Consider the following 22,464-nt stretch of genomic DNA (forward strand, 5'->3'; position numbering starts at 1 on the left):
TAGAAATGTTTAAATTTAGGTATTTCATTATTTTCATCATCACCATCATCAAATAAAATTAGGAAAAAGTAGAAAAATATATCATTGGTTTGAAAAATTGGATATTTTTTGGAACACATCCCCCATTTAGCTCATGAAGTGGATTGATTAAAAAAAAAAAATCATGAAGTGGATTGGATCATGACCATGATGATTGAAAAGCAAGGGTCCATAAACATCACCATGAAACCATAACCCACCCGTTTTCATTTATAGTCGGCACGTTCCACAAAAAAAAAAATCAACACGAAACGACACACCGAATCACATTATTATCAAATTAAACGCACTTCCTTTTTAAGAACTCGGGTCAACCCGACCCATAATCCATATCCATAAAACTACCTTTACACGCAAATACACCTATTTAAATTTCCTCCAACCATCATCTCTCTCTTCTAATTCTCAATCGTAAATTAGGGTTTTGAATTTTCAAATTCCCAAATCCCCAAATCGTTTTCATTTTCAATTGTTTTCACGATGTCGCTCAGACCTAATGCTAGAACCGAGGTTCGTCGCAACCGTTATAAGGTTGCCGTTGATGCCGACGAAGGTCGCCGGAGAAGAGAAGATAACATGGTTGAGATCCGTAAAAACAAGCGTGAAGAGAGTCTTCAGAAGAAAAGACGTGAAGGTCTTCAAAATCAACAGTTTTCTACTCCTCTTCAATCTGCTTCCATTGTTGAGAAAAAGGTAATTGTCGATCGCGGTTATTTTAGGGTTTGATCGTGAATTTCCGATTTCGGATTTTGATTATGCAGTTTTGATTCAATATGTTTAATCCGTTTACGCGTTTTGATTTGATTGGGTTGTTTTTGTGATGTTAGGTTTAGTGATAGTTAGTTAAACAACGGTTTTGACGGTTATTTATTGATGTTTGTCTTTTTGTTGGTGGTGTTGCAGTTGGAGAGTCTTCCTGCTATGGTTGCTGGGGTTTGGTCGGATGATAATACCCAACAACTGGAAGCAACTACGCAATTCCGGAAGCTGCTTTCGATTGGTAACTTTTGATTCTGTTTAATGTTTTTAAGTGCATTGCTATGTTGATGTTGATGTGATTCTAAGTGTTAAAGTATTGATTTTGGTTTTGTAGAACGTAGCCCTCCGATCGAGGAAGTTATTCAATCTGGTGTTGTTCCTCGTTTTGTTGAGTTTCTAGTTAGGGAGGATTTTCCTCAACTTCAGGTTTGAAATCTTGTCTTTTGTTTTTCCCTTTTGAAAGTGTATATATATAGTGTAGTTGAATTTGTTGTTTTGGTTGGTTGTTTATATGACATGTTTTTTGTTTAGTTTGAGGCTGCTTGGGCTCTCACAAACATAGCATCCGGAACTTCTGATAACACTAAGGTGGTAATTGATCATGGGGCAGTGCCAATCTTTGTCAAGCTACTAAGTTCTCCTAGTGATGATGTTCGTGAGCAGGTATATTGATTATTGCTATTTGATAGCATTAGCAATAGCATAACATGCATTTGTACTTTTTTTTATGATTTTTTGCGGAACTATCCTGGTTATTAAAACTTTGAAATTTGTAGGCTGTGTGGGCATTGGGAAATGTTGCTGGTGACTCCCCTAGGTGCCGTGATCTTGTTCTCAGTCATGGTGCCCTGATCCCGCTGTTATCCCAGTTGAATGAGCAGGCAAAGCTTTCAATGCTGAGAAATGCTACTTGGACCCTGTCAAACTTTTGCAGGGGCAAGCCACAACCTCCATTTGACCAGGTAGTTGCTGTGTTTTTTTTTTTTTTTATAATAAACCTGATCCTGCAAGACGACCTTTTATGTGTATTAATAATGGATCATTGATGAACAGGTGAGGCCAGCGCTTCCTGCTCTTGAGCGTTTGGTTTTTTCCAATGATGAAGAAGTCTTGACAGATGCATGCTGGGCGCTCTCATATCTTTCTGATGGAACAAATGACAAAATTCAAGCGGTGATCGATGCAGGTGTATGTGGAAGACTGATTCATCTCCTTCTGTGAGTACCAATTCTTTTATTATGTCGACCAATATTTTGTTGCAATTATTGATTTTTTTGGCTCTAAATATACCTTTATGTTTTGAAGGCACCCATCTCCTTCAGTGCTTATCCCAGCACTTCGCACGGTGGGAAATATTGTAACTGGAGATGATAATCAGACTCAGGTAATGTCATAATGGCTTGTGAATTGTTGTGATGATTAGTTGCTACCTAATTATTATTTCTAATAAAATTAACTTTTATTGAGTTATGTACTGAATTAGTGTTGTGTTAAACATATTTTAAAACAACTTAAAGTTTTAAATAGTATAACCTGGAATTAATGATAGGTAAATTTTGCTTATGAGAAAACATTATTAAAGCTTTAGTATGTCGTTGAAGCTTGATTGACAATTTTAGGATTATTAGCCTAGGTATCGATTTTGTTTTTTTGAGGGGTGAGGGAATCTTGGTCACTGCGAAGATTGTAGAGCTATATTTGATAATCATTGTTGGTGAATCATTATTATTTATTACCTTGAATCTAGTATCTTCTTGCCCCTTGTCTTTTATTCATTTGTCACTTGTCAGAATTATCTGATTTTGGTGGGACTATTTTTGCCAGGCCATTATCAACCATGGGTCACTCCCATGCCTTTTGAGCCTGTTGACCCATAATCATAAGAAAAGCATTAAGAAGGAAGCTTGCTGGACTATATCAAACATTACAGCTGGAAACAGAGAGCAGATACAGGTAAGCTAGTAAATCTCATCCTTTTAATAATCAATTGATTGATGTTAAAAATCATGTATAATAAAGTGTAGTGTTAATTTCTTTATTGTTTATCTTTTTCTTCAAGTTTGATGTGTGGGTATCATTTGAATATAATTTAAATTTTCCAGTGTAGTTATTGACCTTATGAAGTTGATAATTCATTGTTCCAAGTTTCTTGGCCTGTTGTTAGATGTTAATGTTGCTTTGGTCTTGGTCCTTCCATATGGGGAACTACATGCTGTTTAGCTTTGATGTGTTGTCCAATAACCATTGGAGTCTTGTAGATATATTTAGTTCTTAGGTTACACCAATTAGAGAAGATTTAGAGAATAATATTTATTCACAACACACCAACATTTACATTCATTTTCCCTTTTTAATCACCAGAGATTGAAACTGTGCTAATGTTATTTCGCTTTGTGTTGTCTCGTAGAGTAATAATTAGACTGTTAGGTAATTGTAAGCCCTTTTTTCTCCATTTTATTGAAAATACATCACTGAACGGAATGTAATGTGTTACTTGATGGATAACATTGACTTTATGTTTTCTGTTTTGGGTCTTGAGATTATTTTGCGTTTTACTGCAAAACATGTGGCTTTTGTTGGCTTATTTGCTAATGATGCACTCTGAACTCTACCTTCTATGTATGATGTAGGCTGTTATTGAAGCTGGTTTGATTGGTCCCATCGTCAATCTTCTTCAAAATGCCGAGTTTGACATTAAAAAAGAAGCTGCTTGGGCACTCTCTAATGCTACATCTGGTGGTACCCACGAGCAAATCAAGTATGTGAAGTGAATTTTTATTATTTTCTAGCTCTGCTTCATGCTTGCAACATTTAGAGTTTATGTATTAACTTGCCAAATGTTGTTGTTACAAGGTACTTGGTGAGCCAGGGTTGCATTAAGCCTCTATGTGATTTGCTTATTTGCCCTGATCCAAGAATTGTTACTGTCTGTTTAGAAGGTCTTGAGAATATACTGAAGGTTGGAGAAGTGGAGAAAAGTCTTGGTAACACAGGAGATGTCAACTTATATGCTCAGATGATAGATGATGCTGAGGGATTGGAAAAGATTGAAAACTTGCAGAGTCATGACAACAATGAGATTTATGAGAAGGCTGTTAAAATTCTCGAGACATATTGGTTGGAGGATGAAGACGAGACACTACCATCAGGCGATGGTTCTCAACCTGGTTTTAATTTTGGAAGCAATGACCTTTCGGTCCCATCTGGTGGATTCAACTTCAGTTGAAGACTTCTCTTCAGTGAGTAATATGCCTTGGTTGGGGTTATAATCGTAGTTTACATATCCAACTTCATTTTATTCCTATGTTCTCTAAACCAATTGCTCTCAATAACTGTAGGAACTTGGTTGGATGGAGCAGGGTTGATTTAGGGTGACAGTTGGGGTTGAGTCCGGGTGGGTTGGGGTGGGGTTGGGTTGAGGGGTCGATCCATGTACTTCATGGTGTCTGGTGTCAGTCCGGTCCGGTCTAGTGTCTAATGAAGTGCTGGGGTGGGTCAGTCTAAACTGCCATGTCCAAATAAGAATGGGGGTGGTGGGTTCAGTTAGCAGCATAATGTGGCCATCATATCTTCTACAAGAAATATATTTACCGAAGAAAAAGTATGTTGCAGCAGCAAGGACCCGTTTTGTGTGTGATCATGGGGGGAGGGTTTTCTTTGAAGCGGCTTTCGAGTCCTATTTTTTATTGAGTCCTAGTTTGTATTGGTAATTAATTTACCGAGTCAGTATTTTAATTGAGTGAATACAGTGTTCAGAAACAAATTTTATGGTGTATTCTAAGTAAAATATTCACGTTATTTTTTGTGCTTGCATTTGCATATATTTGTAGCAATAATCACTTTCTTTTCATGTATAAAATGAGGATGAGATTAGGTTCATATACAAGTAGTGTGGTGGATAATTTAGGCTAGGATTGTGTGCTGTCACATTTGTGGATTTTTTATTAAGATTAGACGTAAAGAGGAAGAAGACAATTGTTCAGCCTATTTTTAATTCTTAATCATGGGAACAATATCAAGGGAAAGAGAAAGCATTGACAACTAGAGAAGTCTTTATCTTTAAAATTGTGCTTTTAGTCTCTGAGTCTCTGTAGACTTTAAAATTACCAGGACTAAGAAACCTAATTTTATAAAGAATTTAAATTTTTTTTTATTAATAATTTTTATTTTGATAATTTTTATTAATATTTCTAATCAGTACTTCTAAAACACTGTTTAATATTTTTAAAAAATTTATTTAACATATATTCTTAGAATAGAAGTTAACAAAATTTTAAAGTAAAAAACCTTTAAAACATGGGATTGAAGAAGGAAGGTGGATGGCAGCCAAGCTGAGCTGGATCCCTCAACTCTTTGTTTGTAGGACAACTGTACAAATAGTACTAATAGTAATAAACTGTGAATTCTAAAAAGCATGATGATAATTTTCCAAAAAATAAAATAAAAAGCTTGATGATTGATACACACACGAATTAATTCACTCAGAAATGAATCATTGGTGTCAGAACATATAGTAATGCCAGATCATTCTGACAGCTACCCAAAGGATTCTCTCATTGGATGGATACAGCAACTATCCTAGTCCTTTCAGCATAGCATATGATCAATTATCTTGCACATGTTAGAGAAATTATAAATTGACATCTTTTTTTAGACAACATTTACTACAACCGTACGGAGGGGTAATTTTGTAAAATAAAAACAAAAAAAATCAAAGGTTTTCCTTCTAACCGGCGAACATCACAAAGGTTGTTTCCACCACCACGCCAGTCGCACGCCATAGAGATCTATGTTGTGAACAATCGGCTTCTGGTTGAAAGAATTTTCGTAACCACGGCGTTGTCGTTGAATAGATTCGTAATTGCTGGAATCGTGTCGTTAGTGACAGGTTTGGATTGAGGCATGGAGAAGTGGTGGCGGCGGTACTGATGCTGTGCTTGGTGAATGATGAAGATGGTGAAAGTGGCGGTGTTGTGGTCGGTGAAGATGATGAGATGGCGGTAGGGGTGATCGTATCTGAACCAATTCAAATCGAAACCGCAAAAACCGCATTTAATTTTAACAGCATGCATCATTTTCTTCTAAACCGCATGGTTTGGTTTGGTTTGCGGTTTTCATTTCAGAAAATCGAACCAAACCAAACCAAACCACAATACTTAATTTAGTTCTATCAACTATTAGCAATCGATCCAAATTGAGTTCGTAAAACAATAGGCTGTCAAAACATATCATTTATGCGATCCAGAACTATATTGTTGGTATTAAAAATAAGCTATTATGTATATGCAATTTATGTATATACATATTGCATCATGTAAACAATAAAATAAAATTATACCAGAACAATCATCAGAAAGATTTTTTTTTTTTTCATACATATAGGAAAGATAATTTTTTTTGTTGATACAAGTAGGCAACGTAGCACAAAATAGACAGTACGCAAGACGACAAAAATAACAATTAAATATATTTGACTCCTATAAATTTTAAACACTTAAAAATATAAGGCAAATGCTAATAATATCTTAAAAGTTTAAATTTTTTATTTTTGAAGATAATATTTTTTTTTATTTCTTTTTTTTTTTTATTTTTTTAGGCTCCTTTTGATTACTTAACAAGTATCCTAAGAATAGTTGTTTGCAAAACTTTTTCAGAAAACTTTTAGTTTAATCTCTCTAATATCACTTTTTTCCTGTTCGGTTCTCCAAATTTAAAAAAATAAAAAATTTGTCCATAATATTTTATAGATAATTCTGAAGTTTGATCAATAGGACTATTAGAGCAAGAGTGAAGGTAGTTTGGGAGTCAAAAACCTATGTTTGGATTGGTGGTACAAAATGGAATGGAGCGGAATGGAACATAATGGAATGGAGTGGGGTAAAGGATAAGTTGAATAGCATTCCACTCCATTCCATTATGTTCCATTCCGCTCCATTCCATTTCATTAGCATTCCCTCGCTTGTATAGTTTGTCAAATCAACCACAACACTCTATTAGAGACATGGGGGAGTGGGAGGGTGGTACCTGGGTTAGAAATTTTAATCGGAGAAGCCCAAGATTTGTTTGGGAGGAGGAGTTGCATATATAATAGCTTATTGACCATGTTGGAATCCGCTTTAATCTCCACCGAAGAAGATTCTTGGATTTATTGTCTTTGTAATGGAGGTACGTACTCAATTAAGATAAACTATTTACACATTTATCATCTTTTTGCTTCGTCCTCTTCTTCTTTTTTAGATATCTCTCGTTGTCGAAATGTGGTGGATATTTGGGAGAGGTTGACACCTTTAAAGGTAGTTGTTTTCTCGTGGCAAGCTTTCCTTGGGCGGCTTCGGACGAGACGAAACTTGGCTATTAGTGGGGTTATTCAGGGGGATGGTGAAGAAGGTTGTCTGTTTTGCAACCTTGTTCTTGAGTCTTTTTTGCTTTGCCGGTTTGCATGAAATATTTGGTTATATAAATGGTTCGGTTTGAGCGAGGTTTTACCAAACACTATCGGAGATTTGTTCCTTAGCTTCTTTGGGGCTCTTAGAAACAAGAAGGCTCTTAAAGGAATAGTCATGATTTGGCAAGCGGTGATTTGGGTGGTATGGCGAACAAGAAATGGTAGAATTTTTGCTCATAAAGCTCAAGATATTAAGAGAAATGATATTTGTACAACCATTTTTTAACAACTTTTGAGACAACTTTCTCTCTCATACTCACATTATCTTTTTACTTTCTCTCTCTATTGCTTTGATTTTTGTGCCAACACCTACTTTCATTTGTAAATTTATTGTTGTCCCAAAAGTTGTCACCTAAATTGTTGTTCAAATAACACAACTCGATATTAATATAGCAGTTGAGAGAATTAAATGTATCTCTTAAAGTGATTGTTGGCAAAGAAGTCTAGATTACCTTGTTTGTTTTATAAATGGAATGTAAATCCATTTTATTGTATAATTAGGTAATGGTTGGGTCTCTCCCTTGTGGTGGTGACCTTTCTTCCGGTTGTTTTGGTAGAATAATACCTATACTTAACTGTTTTCGATAGGTTGAGTACCACATATATTTTATTTCAATTATTAATACATTATATTTTTGGTCGTTTAAAAAAAATGTCAAAATATTAAAATTACTTATATTTTTATAAGTGTAGGAATCAATAAAAATATGCTGATAGTTGGTTCAGTGGTGATTTATGCTGAACTTGGTAGGGAATACCACAGTTCGATCCCCCGCAACTGTGATCGGGAGGGGGCTGAAACCACTTGATGTCAGAACTGACCTCCGAACCAGATTATACTGGTGGTGAAAGAAAAAAAATGCTGATATTTAAACGATCAAATTAAAGGTTTACTATAAATATTTGATTGGAACAAACTTTGTATAAATTGTTTGTAGTGCAAACTTGTAGAGACCCATTAGCGAGACGCTCCTAACCATGAGTGGGCTAGAAGAGAAAAAGAATACTCCCTTTATCCCACAATGAGTGAGTCAGTTGACTGTAACACCTAAACCCATTATTTAAGTAATTCTACCTTTGTTTAATCTTTTTCAAAATACGTGACGGAAAATTACAAATTAATTTATAGAATATTAGTTCTAGGTATTACACTCCTCTTTACAACATAATACTAACGTGATTACTTAGTAAAACTCATTTTATACAATATAAATCCTCTTATAAGAGATACATTTTTCCAATCTAAATACATAAGTCATGAATGACTCTATATACTAAATACAACCCTTTTTCCCGTGTCACAATCAGAGCGGAGCTTCACACCAACGACTCGACATCGATAAACACAAAACATGTGAATCTGGACCCCCAAAGGTCCAGCACATAACACATAAAAGAGAGTTAGATAACATACTAAAAAATATACAAGTGTAAGTAAACTATACTTAAACACTTCATCACAATTCATGCATATTCATAAATCATAAATATACATCATCATTCATACCAATCATAGTATTCAAGAGATTGAAGCCAATTATATTTTTAATCATCGGACAATCAACACATAAAGCAAGTCTAACACACATAGACAATTATCACCAATTCCAAACATATGTGTCATATATCAAATATTAAATAATGTACACATATCCTAATGTAATCTAATGTCACAATCTTCATGCTATGTCCCCTAGACATATCTAATACATGTGATACCATCGTCTTTATTAGAGTATCTCACCTCTAATATCATTCTTTATCGGATAAATATAATCCGATATCATTCTTTATTGGAATATCCAATATCACATATAATTCATGAATGCATGTATGTATTTCATGAATTCACTCACAATCAATAGCATTAAACTCTTCATTTATAATGTGGAACACTATCCAACATTTTGTCTTTATTAAGATAACACTATACCTTAATATCATTCTTTATTAGAATAATATAATTCTAATATCATTCTTTATTAAGTTGATTAACACCTTAATATACTCCCTCCGTCCCGAATTATAAGAGAAAATAAAAAAATCACACTTATTAAGAAAAAGTAAAACATAAGAATTTGAAATATGTTTTTGTGGGTTTTCCTTGTAATAACTTGCATAGGAAAATGTAAAAACAATTTTTATTGGTCGTTGTTTATTGAGAAAAGGGTAGAGAGAGAAAATTAAATGCAATTTGCATTTAATTTTATGAGAATAAGGAAATAACATTCTTGAAAATGACTTTCTCCCTTATAATTTGGGACAAAAAAAATGGGCTTTTTTCTCTTATAATTTGGGACGGAGGGAGTACTTCTTTGACAATTTAACAAACATCATCAACACAATCAGCAACAATTATAATCAACAATTCATCAACAAGCAATCAATCATGGTTATAAACACTTAATTGCATGTTAGGATACCATTAATCCATGTTACAAGTGTCTAATTACACTTTAAAACATCAACAAAATAAGTCAGACCTAGTACTGGTCACTAAGCGAAGACTGGCGAGCCATGTCCGTGTAAGAACAGCTTCTGGCGAGAACTGGCGAGGACGGTCGCCAACACTCGCTAAGCGAACAGCTACAGACAACAATTGCTCTGTTCGTGATTCTGGACGTAAATCCACCCAAAAATCTCATTTTTGATGTTCCAGACCCAAAGTAAGTTTGTTCCTAAGTGTAATAGACATATATAAACACAAAAGGACGGTTCATTTCACTGATCTACCATTTTTACTACAAAAAAGTAGAGATTTACCATTTTTATCTCAAAAGCTCAAGAACACAACAACTCATTCAAAACATAACAAATTCCCACTTTTAACCCACAAAATCGTTTGTATAACATGTTAAGAGTGTAATATACATGTTTTAATCAATAGATTTCACTTTTATTTAGGAAAGATCCCTCAACCCAAAACGAAAATGGAGTGGAGAAAGTTCGGGTACGGAGAAATCGATATTCTCCCTTTTCTCGAGTCACTCACGAATATGAAATATACTCTCTTACTTTAATCCGACGAAAGCTCGACAATTTGCTCTTGATCTCTCTTGCTCAAGCTTGCCCTAGCTCCTCTCTTCTCTTCCTTCTCTCTACTTCTCCAAAAACAAAGAGAAAATGAACTCTCTCTCTAAGGGCTTCATATAGAGCCCCCCCCCCAACCTTAAGTCCAAGGCCCAATGGGCCTAAAACCCACTAACACGGCCCAACTCGCGTAAACTCTCACTAACTCGCGCGTTAACTAAAGCTCTTGATAAATAACTTAAAGTTACTATCTTAATTAAAAATCACGTCACCAAATAATTAAACACTTAAATAGCGAATAATAAATCAAACAAAAGTTGTCAATTCCTTCTTTTTTAGCAGATCAAACACACTCATAATCTTTTTAATCAATAGTAAAAACAAATTTTTTGTATGATGAAAATCTTACATCACTTGTGTATATTAGTCAGAATTACAAAAGTATCGTTTTATTCATGTACCCCCTATAAGAAAAATTGACCACAGATCAATGAACTAGATCCTTCTCAACGGTTCGAATTTATTTTATTTATTTACCTTTTATTGTCTATTTGTGAGATAAATAGATATACAAGTGAAGAATTGGCGTGAACTCATTAGTACATCTATTTATTAAAATGGATCTTCCACTCTCCAAATCAATGACTTGTTAGGGAGGGGGTTGGAACCACTTGATGCAAGAACTGTCCCCAGAACCAGATTAAACTGGTGGTGAACGCAAAAAAAAAAAAAAACTTCCTAAGCAATTAAAAAACTTCACCAACAATTTTGGCGTGTTTGGTTTTGTAGAAAGAAAGTGGAAGGAAAGAAAATTACGAAAATCGATGGATGAACTTAGACTCCTTCCACTTTCTTTCCTTCAAACCAAACGAAATCTTAGCGATGAGGTAGCAAACATCAACTATAACTTACACTCACAACTATAAGATTCAAACTCGATAAAAATATCTATATCTGTATATCGATATTGTCGATTAAATATGCTAGCTCCAAAGTACCACGATCCCTATATATTCCAGCTGTAACCCTATCTCTCATCACTAACATCATCATCCACCGTATAGAAACAATAATTTCAATCCTATTTCACAAGTTGCCATATTTATTTGAGGTGTCATCTTTAAGAGGAGTGCTATATCCAACGAACGGGTATTTCAAGAAATTTCATAACCTTATATACAACTCAATGGTAAAACAGTTTTGTTAACACATAAATTCCAGATTTGACGAAATACAAGTAGGTGTGGTGTTATGTGGATAAATTGCACTATCGTAATGGATTCGTGAAAAAAAAACCTTCGCTGTATATATCATTTTCCTATCTTTAAACATACAAAAATGAACACCATATTTAATATCGTATACTCACTTTATAACAAGACAAGATATAAATAAATAAAAAAAGTACACGATATTAAAAATAGTAACACATCGTATACTCACTTTAGAAAGAACACATATTAGCATTTTCTACGGAAACAATAGATATAATTGGATTAAATTATTTTATTATATAGAGTAAAATACAACTTACTTGCATAATTTTGAAATTGATGAGAGAAAAATCAATATGAAAGTTGATAATGTTATCCACATTCTGTGTTAATGTCAAATTTTGTATCCGAAAAATATTTACATTATTGTTAACAAATTTCAGGACATATATGAAAAAAAAAAAAAAAAGAACAAATTTCAGATCAAAATTACTAGTACTTGAGTTAGAACTTAGAACACTTACTAAAACAAGCAACTTCAAAATTTAAGTGATTGCTTATCAAATGTTGATGGTAATTAACACCAAAATAAAAACTCACTTATATGTAACAAGCACAAAATAAACGAAAATTAATAAAATAAAACTTAATTTATTTCATAAATTAATGTATTTTTCATACTAAATAAACAAAATTAAAAAGCTAAATACAATTATAAATTATAAATAAATTACAAATTGTCAACAAATTGCAGATCTTCGATCAACCTACATTACCATTAGAAAGAACCAAAAATAACTACACTTTGCATATTCACTGACCTCACTTTTCCATTTTTACCCTTCAAGATCTGCAAAATTCCATCCACTTATTTTCTTTCTTTCCATTTTCCTCTCATTGTTTTTTCTTCTATTAAAAGAAAGCAAGAAAAATAGGTAAAAGAGAGACAGCATAGAGCATTATCGATCCCTTCACCGGAGCCGCCGTGGACGGCGGCGGAGTATGGTAGTAAAATGGAAAATACGGCACAATTGGATTCGGTGGAGGTGGAGTCGGATAATTCCCACCCCCACTTCCACCAGTCGGTGGCGGATAATAATAACCGCCACCTCCACCACCTCCACCACTCGCCGGAGGCGGTGGAGATGAGTAGTAGTACACCGACGGCGGTGGTGGAGAGTAATAAGTTGAACCACCACCACCACCGGAGCTCGGTGGTGACGGAGGCGGAGGACAGTTACCGGTGGAAGCAGGCGGCGGTGACGGCGGCGGTGGAGAAGGTGGCGGCGGAGATGGAACTTGACCACACGGCGTACACTTCACTTCATCTTTTGAGTTAGTTGTAAGATTCTTCTGATCTATAAAATCGCCAACCGCTATAGTAACTGTTTGAGATAGCAACACAATTATGAAGCAACACAATCTTAGTGTTGCTATTGTGTGAAGTGTTCCCATTTTTTTTGTCTTGTTGAATTTGTGAGAACAATGAGAATGATGAAATTCTTAAAATGAAATGGGGTTGAATAATGATGTTGCTTAGTAAACAAGGGTGTGAGAGAGTGGAAAGTTTGTTTTTGATAAAGAAAAGTGAAAGGAGTTTTTGTGTTGCTATTTGATGTGTGAAGTGTGGTGTGAAACAACTTACTCTTATCTTTTGAAGCTACACTATACTACACCTTGTCTTTTTATCAATGCACTCATTGTTTCTATTTTTATAAAAATGTATATATATATATATATTTTAAAAACAAAATTAGAAAGTCAGTAGTATCCGTTTTAAGAATCGACTAATTCAGTTAGACCAATTTTACTATCGACAAATAGAGGACCAATTGAAGTTAGAAGAAACTCTTAACTTTGAAATTATTAGCAGAGAAAGGAGGATCTGATCTAAAATTTAAAGAGAAGCACACTCCGAGACCTCAAAGATGAACAACCAAGCGATTTGTTATATTTTATTTTTTAATTGAAAAAAATGAGTGAAATGAGAATATATAAGTCAGCACAAGACAGAAAACAATGGAAGACACCGACACGTTTTACTTTACCAAAAAGCAGCCACGTTTGAATAGAGTTATGAGACATAGACTTAGGTTGGACGGTAATTTAACTACGTAACAACATTTCTAATTGTATGTGTTCAATGTTCATACATGAGTTTTTGTAAGAATTGGTTTTACCATTGTATTATTAGTAACCTTTGATATAGACACGATATGTAAAAATAGTTTAATTTTCTAGAATAATTGTTCTCACCTCAATTGTAAGTGTTGAGCCTTGCAAAAATTCATGATTTTGTCCTTAAGTAGAAAGATTATATAAAGAACCAAATGCATTTCGACCCGTGGTAGTTCTCAATCACTTCGTGGCACCGAGCATGGCTGAACCATGCCACAAGTGGAAGCAACCAAAGCTTTGGTCATTCAGTTGACTCTGCCAGTCCATGCTTGCTATCATATATGCACGTTGGATTGAAGAGTACTAATGTTTATAAACTATTTTTAATCTTAAGTTTTTTTAGTAGTATGAAATTTTTGATGTAATAGAATAGTAAAACGAAACATACAAACTGATTTTATCTGTGGATCTAAATCTCGACCACCGCATGATTTTCGTCAAAGAGGATAAGTGTTTTCAATTTCATTATAATGAATATATTTGATCTATATATAAATTAAATACATTAAACTATTCAATGAATCTATGAAAACCAAAATTTTACTTATATTATGTTGAAGAGGAAGTACTACAGTAAAATTTTGTTTGAAATTTTTATTCTTATGTGGAATTATATATAAGTCTAACTTAAAATAAGTTAAAATATCAAAATGCACTCTAATCATTGAAGATAAGGTCAAAGTTGTCAAGCACAATTTGATGCTCTTTTATGTAATTTACTTACCACTTGGTAGTTTTTTTATAGTAAGGTATATATGGTGACAGTTACTTTAGTTAGTTAGATGAGGCCATAATTAGGAGTAGTCAGCCAATGTGTCTCATTCTAGCAGCCCCAAATCACCAACTTGGTATTTATTTTGGAGTTAATATTTTTAGGTAAGTAAGGTTAATATGAGTTATTATGGTAATATGATGTGTGTATAGTAGGAGGAGGTAAATTGGTAATAATGTGTTAGGATGGTCCTATAATGAAGAGACGTAAAGGGAACGTAAGAAGCCATTAAGAAAGAGATGCAAAATGCAAAACAAAGTTGGATTCATCTGATTATTTGTTTGTTTGTTTATTTGTTTTGGGGGAACAAATGCGTTGGATCTGTTTGTGTACAAATTACTTCTTCTCTCATCCTTTTAGTGTATGTATTTATTATTTCTTAATATATCGTATACTAATTTCTCTATTTGTGTTGGTGTTATTGTGTTTGGCTGATAATTTAATTTTTAGTGAGTAGTATCATGTGTCACTTTACCCAAGAGTAGACGGTTAAAATGGGCTAATCTGAATGGGCCGATCCGTCAAGCCCGATTTTTTCTCGGGTTTGGGCCTTGAAAATCCTAGTCCGAATTATTTTCGGGTTTTTTAGTCCGGCCCGACAAAGTCCGATTAAAATACGGGCTAGCCCGAATGGGTCCCGGGCGGCCTGCAAGCCCGAAAAAATTTAAAATAAAATAAAATAAAATATAAATATAAATAATTTGTTTTGGATGATTTGAAATTAGTTTGTAATATAAATTATAAAACACCATCCGCTACTTAAGTAGCAGATGAGTAAAAATATGGCACCCAAGAAACTCGTAGGTAGCGGATGAGTAAAAATAGGATGCGCGAGAAACTCGTACGTAGGGGATGAATAAAAATAGGACACGCGAGAAACTCGTACGTAGCGGATGAGTAAAAATAGGGCGCGCGAGAAAGTCGTAGGTAGCGGATGAGTAAAAATATGACGCGCGAGAAACACGTAAGTAGCGGATGCGTAAAAATAGGATGCGAGAAACTCGTAGGTAGTGGCTGAGTAAAAATAGGGAACGTGAGAAACTCATACGTAGTGGATGAATAAAAATAGGGCGCGCGAGAAACTCGTACGTAGCGGATGAGTAAAAATAAGGCGCGCGAGAAAGTCCTAGGTAGCGGATGAGTAAAAATATGACGCGCGAGAAACTCGTAAGTAGCGGATGCGTAAAAATAGGGCGCGAGAAACTCGTAGATAGGGGATGAGTAAAAATACGGACGCGCGAGAATTATTAATGTTATTTATATAGTTGAGTTTGAGCACTAGAAGTAGAAAAAAAATAAAAAAAAAAAAACCGGGCTGGCCCGAAAGCCCGACTATCCATACCGGGCCGGGCTCATGCACTAATTTTGGTAGCCTGTTTTTTTATCCCGGCCCGACGAAGCCCGAAGCCCGACCGGGCCGGCCCGAAATTGGCCGTGCCACCCGTTTTGACTGCTCTACCCAAGAGCACTAAGAGCATTTAGATGAGATGGCACGGGTTTCTTCTAACTTAGTCAAAGTCCTGAGTTCGATCTCTGGCTTGGACATACAATAATGTTAAAACTTTTATGGAGAATTTGCGACCCATTTGAGTCCCACAAGAGTCGAAGGATTAATCTATGCAGTTGAGTAAAGAGGATACCCGGTATACACAAAAAATGTCATTTTTTTTTAATCTATGACATTATATATAATACCAAAATTTCGTACTATTAGATTAAACATAATGGCGCAAACACAATCGCGTATGTGTGTCGGGTGAAAAGTTAACACTATGTTACTTTGATACCAATTGGTATTGAATGTGGCTAACGTACGATTGGTTTCCTTAGTAAGAAGTTGCCTCATGCTACAAGGGTGTGAATTCATCTCTTACTACCAGCATTAAGATCTGTTAATTAATTAACAATATATAAGTATTTTTGTAAGCAATTTTTTGAGCCTTGAGGAGTCTTCATTTATCCAAGTTTGTATACATGGTTGTTGGATTGCGTTAATTTTTAGTGAATTAGTTTTAAAGTTTTTTAAAGGTCGACTTGTCTTAAAATTAGTACATTCAATTTTATATAATTTATTTTTGTTATTGATAGGTCAGCCCGTAGGTCCACCCGCCACAAGGGCTAGGTGGGAGTTTCAACCCACAACACTAATAAGTGGAACCACCCCAGCCCTTTTTAGATGACGGTGTGGGTGAAAATATGATAAGTTGGGCAATTTTGGCATCTATAGAATTTAGGCATGAAAACTATTGAAGAAGAGTTTTTTTTGCTCACTTGATCTTATTCCATTTTTTTTTGACAAATTCCATTAAAAAGATCAGTCTACGTAGTTGTATATATGGGGTGATATATGATCTACACAAAAACAAAAACAAAAAACTTAAATGCACACACTTTTGGTCTTTTTTATTTCCATTGACTTATGATTTTAGTCCTTTCTGTTTGGTAAATCAAAGGTCGTTGATGTTGCGGAAAAGTAAAAAGAGAGTTCTACGTTCACAACGTTCTAAGATCCTCTTAGATAGAAGCTTTGGTACGAGACGAAAGGGAGAGGGATAGAGTGGCAAGGCAACCTCTCTGCTAAATTAGGAATAAGCTCTATCGGCTAGAGGGACGAGAGAGATGTTAGTCAAACGACAAAATCAACGGGCTAAGGCACATACAAAATGAATAGCCCGACAAGAGAATCAATGTCTTATTAGAACCAGAAAACAATAGTACGAATTCTGAACCAAATAGTGAAGATATCAAAATATTTAACGTTCATGCCACATATTGTTGATTAGTCCATATATTTCTAAATTTAAAGAAATGGTCTCTAATATTTAAAATTTCAAAAATGCTCTCCACTGTTGAATTATAGACTTAACTTTACTTATATGTCTAGTTATATTATTAAAATATTATTTAAAAAATCAAGTTCATTATTCCTCAAAAAAATATATTTATAAAAAATACTCTAAAAAAACTTATATTTTTCAAAAAAATGGTACTGCAACATAATTTAGTAACTTGCTAGTTCGTTTGGTATCTGAATTTCAGTCTAATACCTAACTATAGACATGTTAGAAATACATGTTTCCTTATGGCTTGAAATAACCACATGAAACCATCCAATTATTAAAAGTATTCCATAGACAAAGGCAAAGCACCCCAATGCCAAATCCATATATTAAAAACCAAACTTTGCTTTGTGGTAAAATTATTGACTTCATTTTCAAAGGCAAATAAAAGCCAATTTTCCACCGTAAATTGTTGTCCATGTTACCTTTCCAGGCTGGTTTGGCTTAATTAAATAATCCATAAAGTTCAGTCACTACTCACTCATCCATCGGCCTCCGCCGTAGGCTCCACCACCGAAGGTGTTGTTTCATTTTACTTTCAAAAACAAAATTATGATTAGTCAACAATTTTCTGTTTAAGCTATAAAGGTTATTGAAAAAACATGAAAAGACGTTGATACCTTTTTTTACTTCTTTTTTTTTTTTAATAGCTTAGTGACCATATTATAAGTATGGAGAAATGGGGACCCATCATGTGTTTGAACTTTGCTCTTCTAATAATATTCATAATAATATCAACCGATATACTCTTATGAAACGATACATTTTCTTACTAATCCAACTCTACCGTGATAAATACAAATCCAACTCTAACTGTACATATTTGTTTTTTTTTTTTGTTTTTGTCGAACTAACATCGATTAAATCATATTGTGTCATTCTCTATGAGGCCGACGAAGGTCATGAACTTCTAATTTTTAGAGGGCAATGTTTGTCATCATTGTTGTTTTAAATGATTTTCGAATAAAGAATGATGATGACCATTTATGAAAGTGATTTATCATATAATTTGTCTAGGTTGTTGTAAAATATAGTTAATGTCATTAAAATTTTACACAATTAAATTGCATTGAAATATATAGGTTGGTATGCATATATTGTTGGAAAAATTAAGCATGATGGCATTGACTAATAATTTAAGTGTGTGGTTGTTATTGATCTAATATGTGTTAATCAAATTCAGCGGGGCTCCCCAGTCTCATGGCTCAACAGTGGTATTCGAGCTCGGTTCGACTTGATAGGGGAGCAATAAGAAAGTGGGACGATGAGAGACTCACACACTTAAGGGAATATGTGCAAGTTAAAGTCTCACATTGATTGGAAGAATTGCAGTTGGACAACTTATAAGTGAGTATAAACTTAACGCTTTAAGATTTTGATTGAAGATGCGATGTTAAAAATCACTTGTGTGATTGTTCTTGAACCAATGTGTATTGATCCAACCCTGCCCAACTGTTGTATCACAGTTCGGTTCAAATTGATAATAGAGCAATAAGAGAGTGGGATTATGAGGCTCACACTTGAGAGGATATATTGAACAACATACAAGTAAGAGAACCCAGTGGGACTCTCTCGCGGCCTAACAGTTGTACGAGAGTCTGATTCAACTTGATAAGAGAGCAATAAGAGTGGGACGATGAGAGAGACTAACACTTAAGATGATGTTTTGAGCAATATATAATTGAGAGAACCTTAAACTTAATGCTTTAAAGTTTTGAATGAAGATGTAATATTAAAAATAAGTTATGTAGTTACTCTTACTCAATGTTTGTTAATTCAAGACATTATGACTCTTCATCATAGTTCAACACTAATGACACCATTTATTATTTTCTTTAGGGTAAAATAATAAAAATTCCACCATTATTTTTGGTCAAATTAGCTTAATGCCTAGAAATTTCATCTTAAAGGTAGGTAAATAAGTGGAGTATCCGTAGCTTGAATCTCATCTCCTACACATATAGCACGATGTTCCTACCAATTAAGCTAAGCTCATTAAATACTTACATCTTTTATCTACTCGCGATTGAAGGGAAACTTTGTTACTATGAGGGCCAATCAAATAACATCACATAGGTGGAAAATCTCGTAAAATCAGGGTTTAGTTAAAGGGTATTTTGGATATTCCACTCTTTAGCTGTTCAACATATTCTTGGGATTGACATGATACATACATTATATTCAAACTTTCCGTTGCCTTTGCATTTTCAATGGATGTCCTTGTCCAACATAATTTCTACTTTTTAAAATGATACTTCATCCGTCCCAAAATGAGTGAGCCATTTTAATTATATACACCATTCACATATCTTACTTTGACCTTATTTCTGGACTAATAAATAAAAACAAATATTAGCATATAAGATGTCGTTGAATTCATCTCGATGAGTATTTTCAAAATATCATATTTTTATAATTTTTACTATTATACAATTAAAAATATTAATCGTCAAAGTTATGCATTGACATGTGTGATGCAATCAATTGGCTCACTTACTGTGGGACGGAGGGAGTTAATTATATAACTTTATTATTTTCACTTTCTAAGCATTCCTTTTCATACTTTTGATTTGGTGAAATATGTCAACTTTTCATAATCCTCATGTATTTCCCTTTGGGGTCACTTCAAATGTATCTATGTAGAAAATACTCACGTAGAAAGGATGCCTTCTCTCCCGACCTCCGTGATTCTTTTATAGCCTCAATATTTCAATTTTGCCTTTGGAAAAAAATTCGGTTCGCAGAGACCGAATTTTTCAAGGGTAAATTCAGAGTAAATTTCGGTTTTTAGAAATCGAAATTTGTTTTCAAGACAAAAAAAAACTTCGGTTTCTATAAACTGAAGTTTTTTCAAGAGTAAAATTAAAAATTCAGGAGTATAAAAAAAACACGAAGTCGGAGAGAAAACATCTGTAGTAAGAATATTTGGGCCAGGTCCTTTAATAACTGCTTACCCAAGATTTTCTTTTGAAAAGTTGCATGAATATTCATCATATCTGAACTAAGCCAAATATATGTACCCAAAAAAACTAAGCCAAATGTGTGTCGGTCACCTTGTGCTGCCTTGGATGATACTCATTTGTTCTTTCTCTTTTTTTGATTTTGTATAGTTTCAGTTCATGTGAGGTATAATATCTATTTAAATGAGAAATATGTTATGTTCAATTTTTTTAATTTTCCAATGCACATTAACATCAATTAGATATCCGGCTACGAAAAAGAAAAAGTATCATCGAAAAAATAGACCCTATTTTTTTTTTATAATGTATCTCAAATAAATTTTAACAATTGTCACTTCTGAACTCCCCTAAATTAAACTTCATATATTTAATGTAAAATTTTATTGATCTATTTTTATTTATATTTCAAAATGGATGGAACACTTCCACACATTTTTTTTCTGCAGACACACTTCAATGGAGAAGTTAGGTAGTATTAAATATGAAATTATGGAGGATGGATCGAGATGTTGACCTCAATGTATAATTGTCACACCCTTTCTACCAATAATGCGGCAAACATATTAAATATGCTTTTTCAATTAGAGGATAACTGTTTTGACACACAGAAAATTAATTAATTATCATATTATCAGCAACATATTTTTCTTTTGTTGATAAAGACAGTATAGACGAAAATATCATTATAATGATTTCAGTTGGCACACCCTAAGATAGAATATAACAACTGTAAAGAAAGAAATACCTTTTTTTGGTGTAAAGATAGAATTTTATCTTGCATACTCCTTGCGGTCTTAAATATATTTTGACAAAATCGGAGGGAGTATAAATTAATATTAATTGGAAGGAGATAATTTTATTTGCTATTTGACGGACCAATATTAATTATTGTTAAGCGGCAAAATTCATACATATATAACATAGTTAAAAAAAAGGACACAAACTATTAAAAAAAATGTAAAATAGCCTGACAGATCATGGTTGTTTTTTAAAAAATTTAAAATTAAAAAACGAACGTGCTCTAAATATAAATGAAATTTGATCGACAAATATTAGTAACTAGACAGATCATTAACTAGACAGATCATGAGCACTGGACTTAGACTATTGCCAATTGGGACCTTGATCAATGAAACCAACCAAGTTACCTTTAATTAATTAATTAATTAATTAAATAAATACTTGACCCATCATATACCAGTTTTTTTGGTAATAAACAAAAAGTAATTATAAACTCTATAAATGAAGGGATTGGAGGTTCGAATCTGATCATGACGGTTAAAAATTTCAATCTAAGAATGCCATATTGTATTTTTTTTTTTTTTTTTTTTTTACAAATATAAAATCACATCATTTCATTATAAAGTAAATGTTCAATACATAGAGGTATCAACTTGTATTTAAAAACATATAAAGTCGTAAAAATCTTAAAAGTTACAAAGAAATCGGTCAAAATAAAATTTAATCAGTCAAAATAAAATTAACTTCTAATCTTCCTCTCTTCCATCTTAATTAATGTTTGGACTTGTATAATTCTTTTGTTCATAGGCACTAGCCAGAAGCATCTAAAATCTATTAAAAAAAATAAAATAATACGAATTATTTTTAGTTAAAAAATAATACAAGTTACAAACTAAACATATGTTTTCATATTATTGACGAATGAAATAGAAGAGTAAAATACAATATATCTTTCTTGCAACTTGTAAAATATCATTCACATCTTCTCCAGAAAATCGATTTTGAATCAATGCCATAACACTTTCCACCAATGCACACATCCTTGCTTGATTTTCTTTTAGGTTCGGGAGTCTTGCCCATACAACACGCACATCTCTCACCATGAAATATGCATTGCGTAAAACCTCTAAAAATTCGTATCGCGGATCAATTAAGTGTTCATAAACACTTGAGCGAGAACGTGACTTACAGTTGACACATTTTCTACAATGACACAATATTTTTCCGTTGACTCCTAACTTTTGAAAAGCAAATTCACGAAGAAATCCATTAACCCCTCAAATATATTCTTCACTTTGTTTTGATGGACATAGAGTGGTTGCTTATGGTGAACTTCAATTGGTCCACACACATCAGAATGGACTACATCAAGTGGTTGTTTTGACCTAGAGTACACTGAACTCTTAAATGAATTTCTAGGTTGTTTGCTTACAAAGCAACCTTCACACAGCTTCTCTAGTGTGTGAATCAGTGGCAACCCTACAAC

General features: G+C 33.7%; 2 protein-coding genes across 2 annotated transcripts; one reads left to right on the top strand and one right to left on the bottom strand.

Annotated features, from left to right (window-relative positions):
* Window positions 1-405: 405 nt before the first annotated feature.
* LOC123885181 (importin subunit alpha-2-like) lies at window positions 406-4,596 on the top strand. Its single transcript, XM_045934446.1, has 11 exons — window positions 406-732; window positions 943-1,039; window positions 1,133-1,224; window positions 1,330-1,461; window positions 1,575-1,760; window positions 1,852-2,015; window positions 2,104-2,182; window positions 2,623-2,751; window positions 3,429-3,556; window positions 3,652-4,037; window positions 4,137-4,596. The coding sequence occupies exons 1-10, from the start codon at window positions 520-522 to the stop codon at window positions 4,022-4,024; spliced, it is 1,593 nt and encodes a 530-aa protein (XP_045790402.1). The 5' UTR covers window positions 406-519; the 3' UTR covers window positions 4,025-4,037; window positions 4,137-4,596.
* Window positions 4,597-12,172: 7,576 nt separating this feature from the next.
* On the bottom strand, window positions 12,173-13,167 carry LOC123884608 (formin-like protein 20). The gene has a single exon (XM_045933744.1). The coding sequence runs from the start codon at window positions 12,940-12,942 to the stop codon at window positions 12,400-12,402; it is 543 nt and encodes a 180-aa protein (XP_045789700.1). The 5' UTR covers window positions 12,943-13,167; the 3' UTR covers window positions 12,173-12,399.
* Between the last annotated feature and the right edge of the window lie 9,297 nt (window positions 13,168-22,464).

The sequence above is a fragment of the Trifolium pratense genome, linkage group LG5, assembly GCF_020283565.1.
Source record: "Trifolium pratense cultivar HEN17-A07 linkage group LG5, ARS_RC_1.1, whole genome shotgun sequence".
NCBI classification, from domain to species: Eukaryota; Viridiplantae; Streptophyta; class Magnoliopsida; order Fabales; family Fabaceae; genus Trifolium; species Trifolium pratense.

Bases quoted from the DNA above. Each gene is read 5' to 3' on its own strand.
- LOC123885181 (XM_045934446.1), top strand. From the start codon at position 520: ATGTCGCTCAGACCTAATGCTAGAACCGAGGTTCGTCGCAACCGTTAT. The intron at 1,040-1,132 runs GTAACTTTTGAT...TTGGTTTTGTAG, and splicing joins CCGGAAGCTGCTTTCGATTG to AACGTAGCCCTCCGATCGAG. The intron at 2,183-2,622 runs GTAATGTCATAA...TATTTTTGCCAG, and splicing joins GAGATGATAATCAGACTCAG to GCCATTATCAACCATGGGTC.
- LOC123884608 (XM_045933744.1), bottom strand. From the start codon at position 12,942: ATGGGAACACTTCACACAATAGCAACACTAAGATTGTGTTGCTTCATA.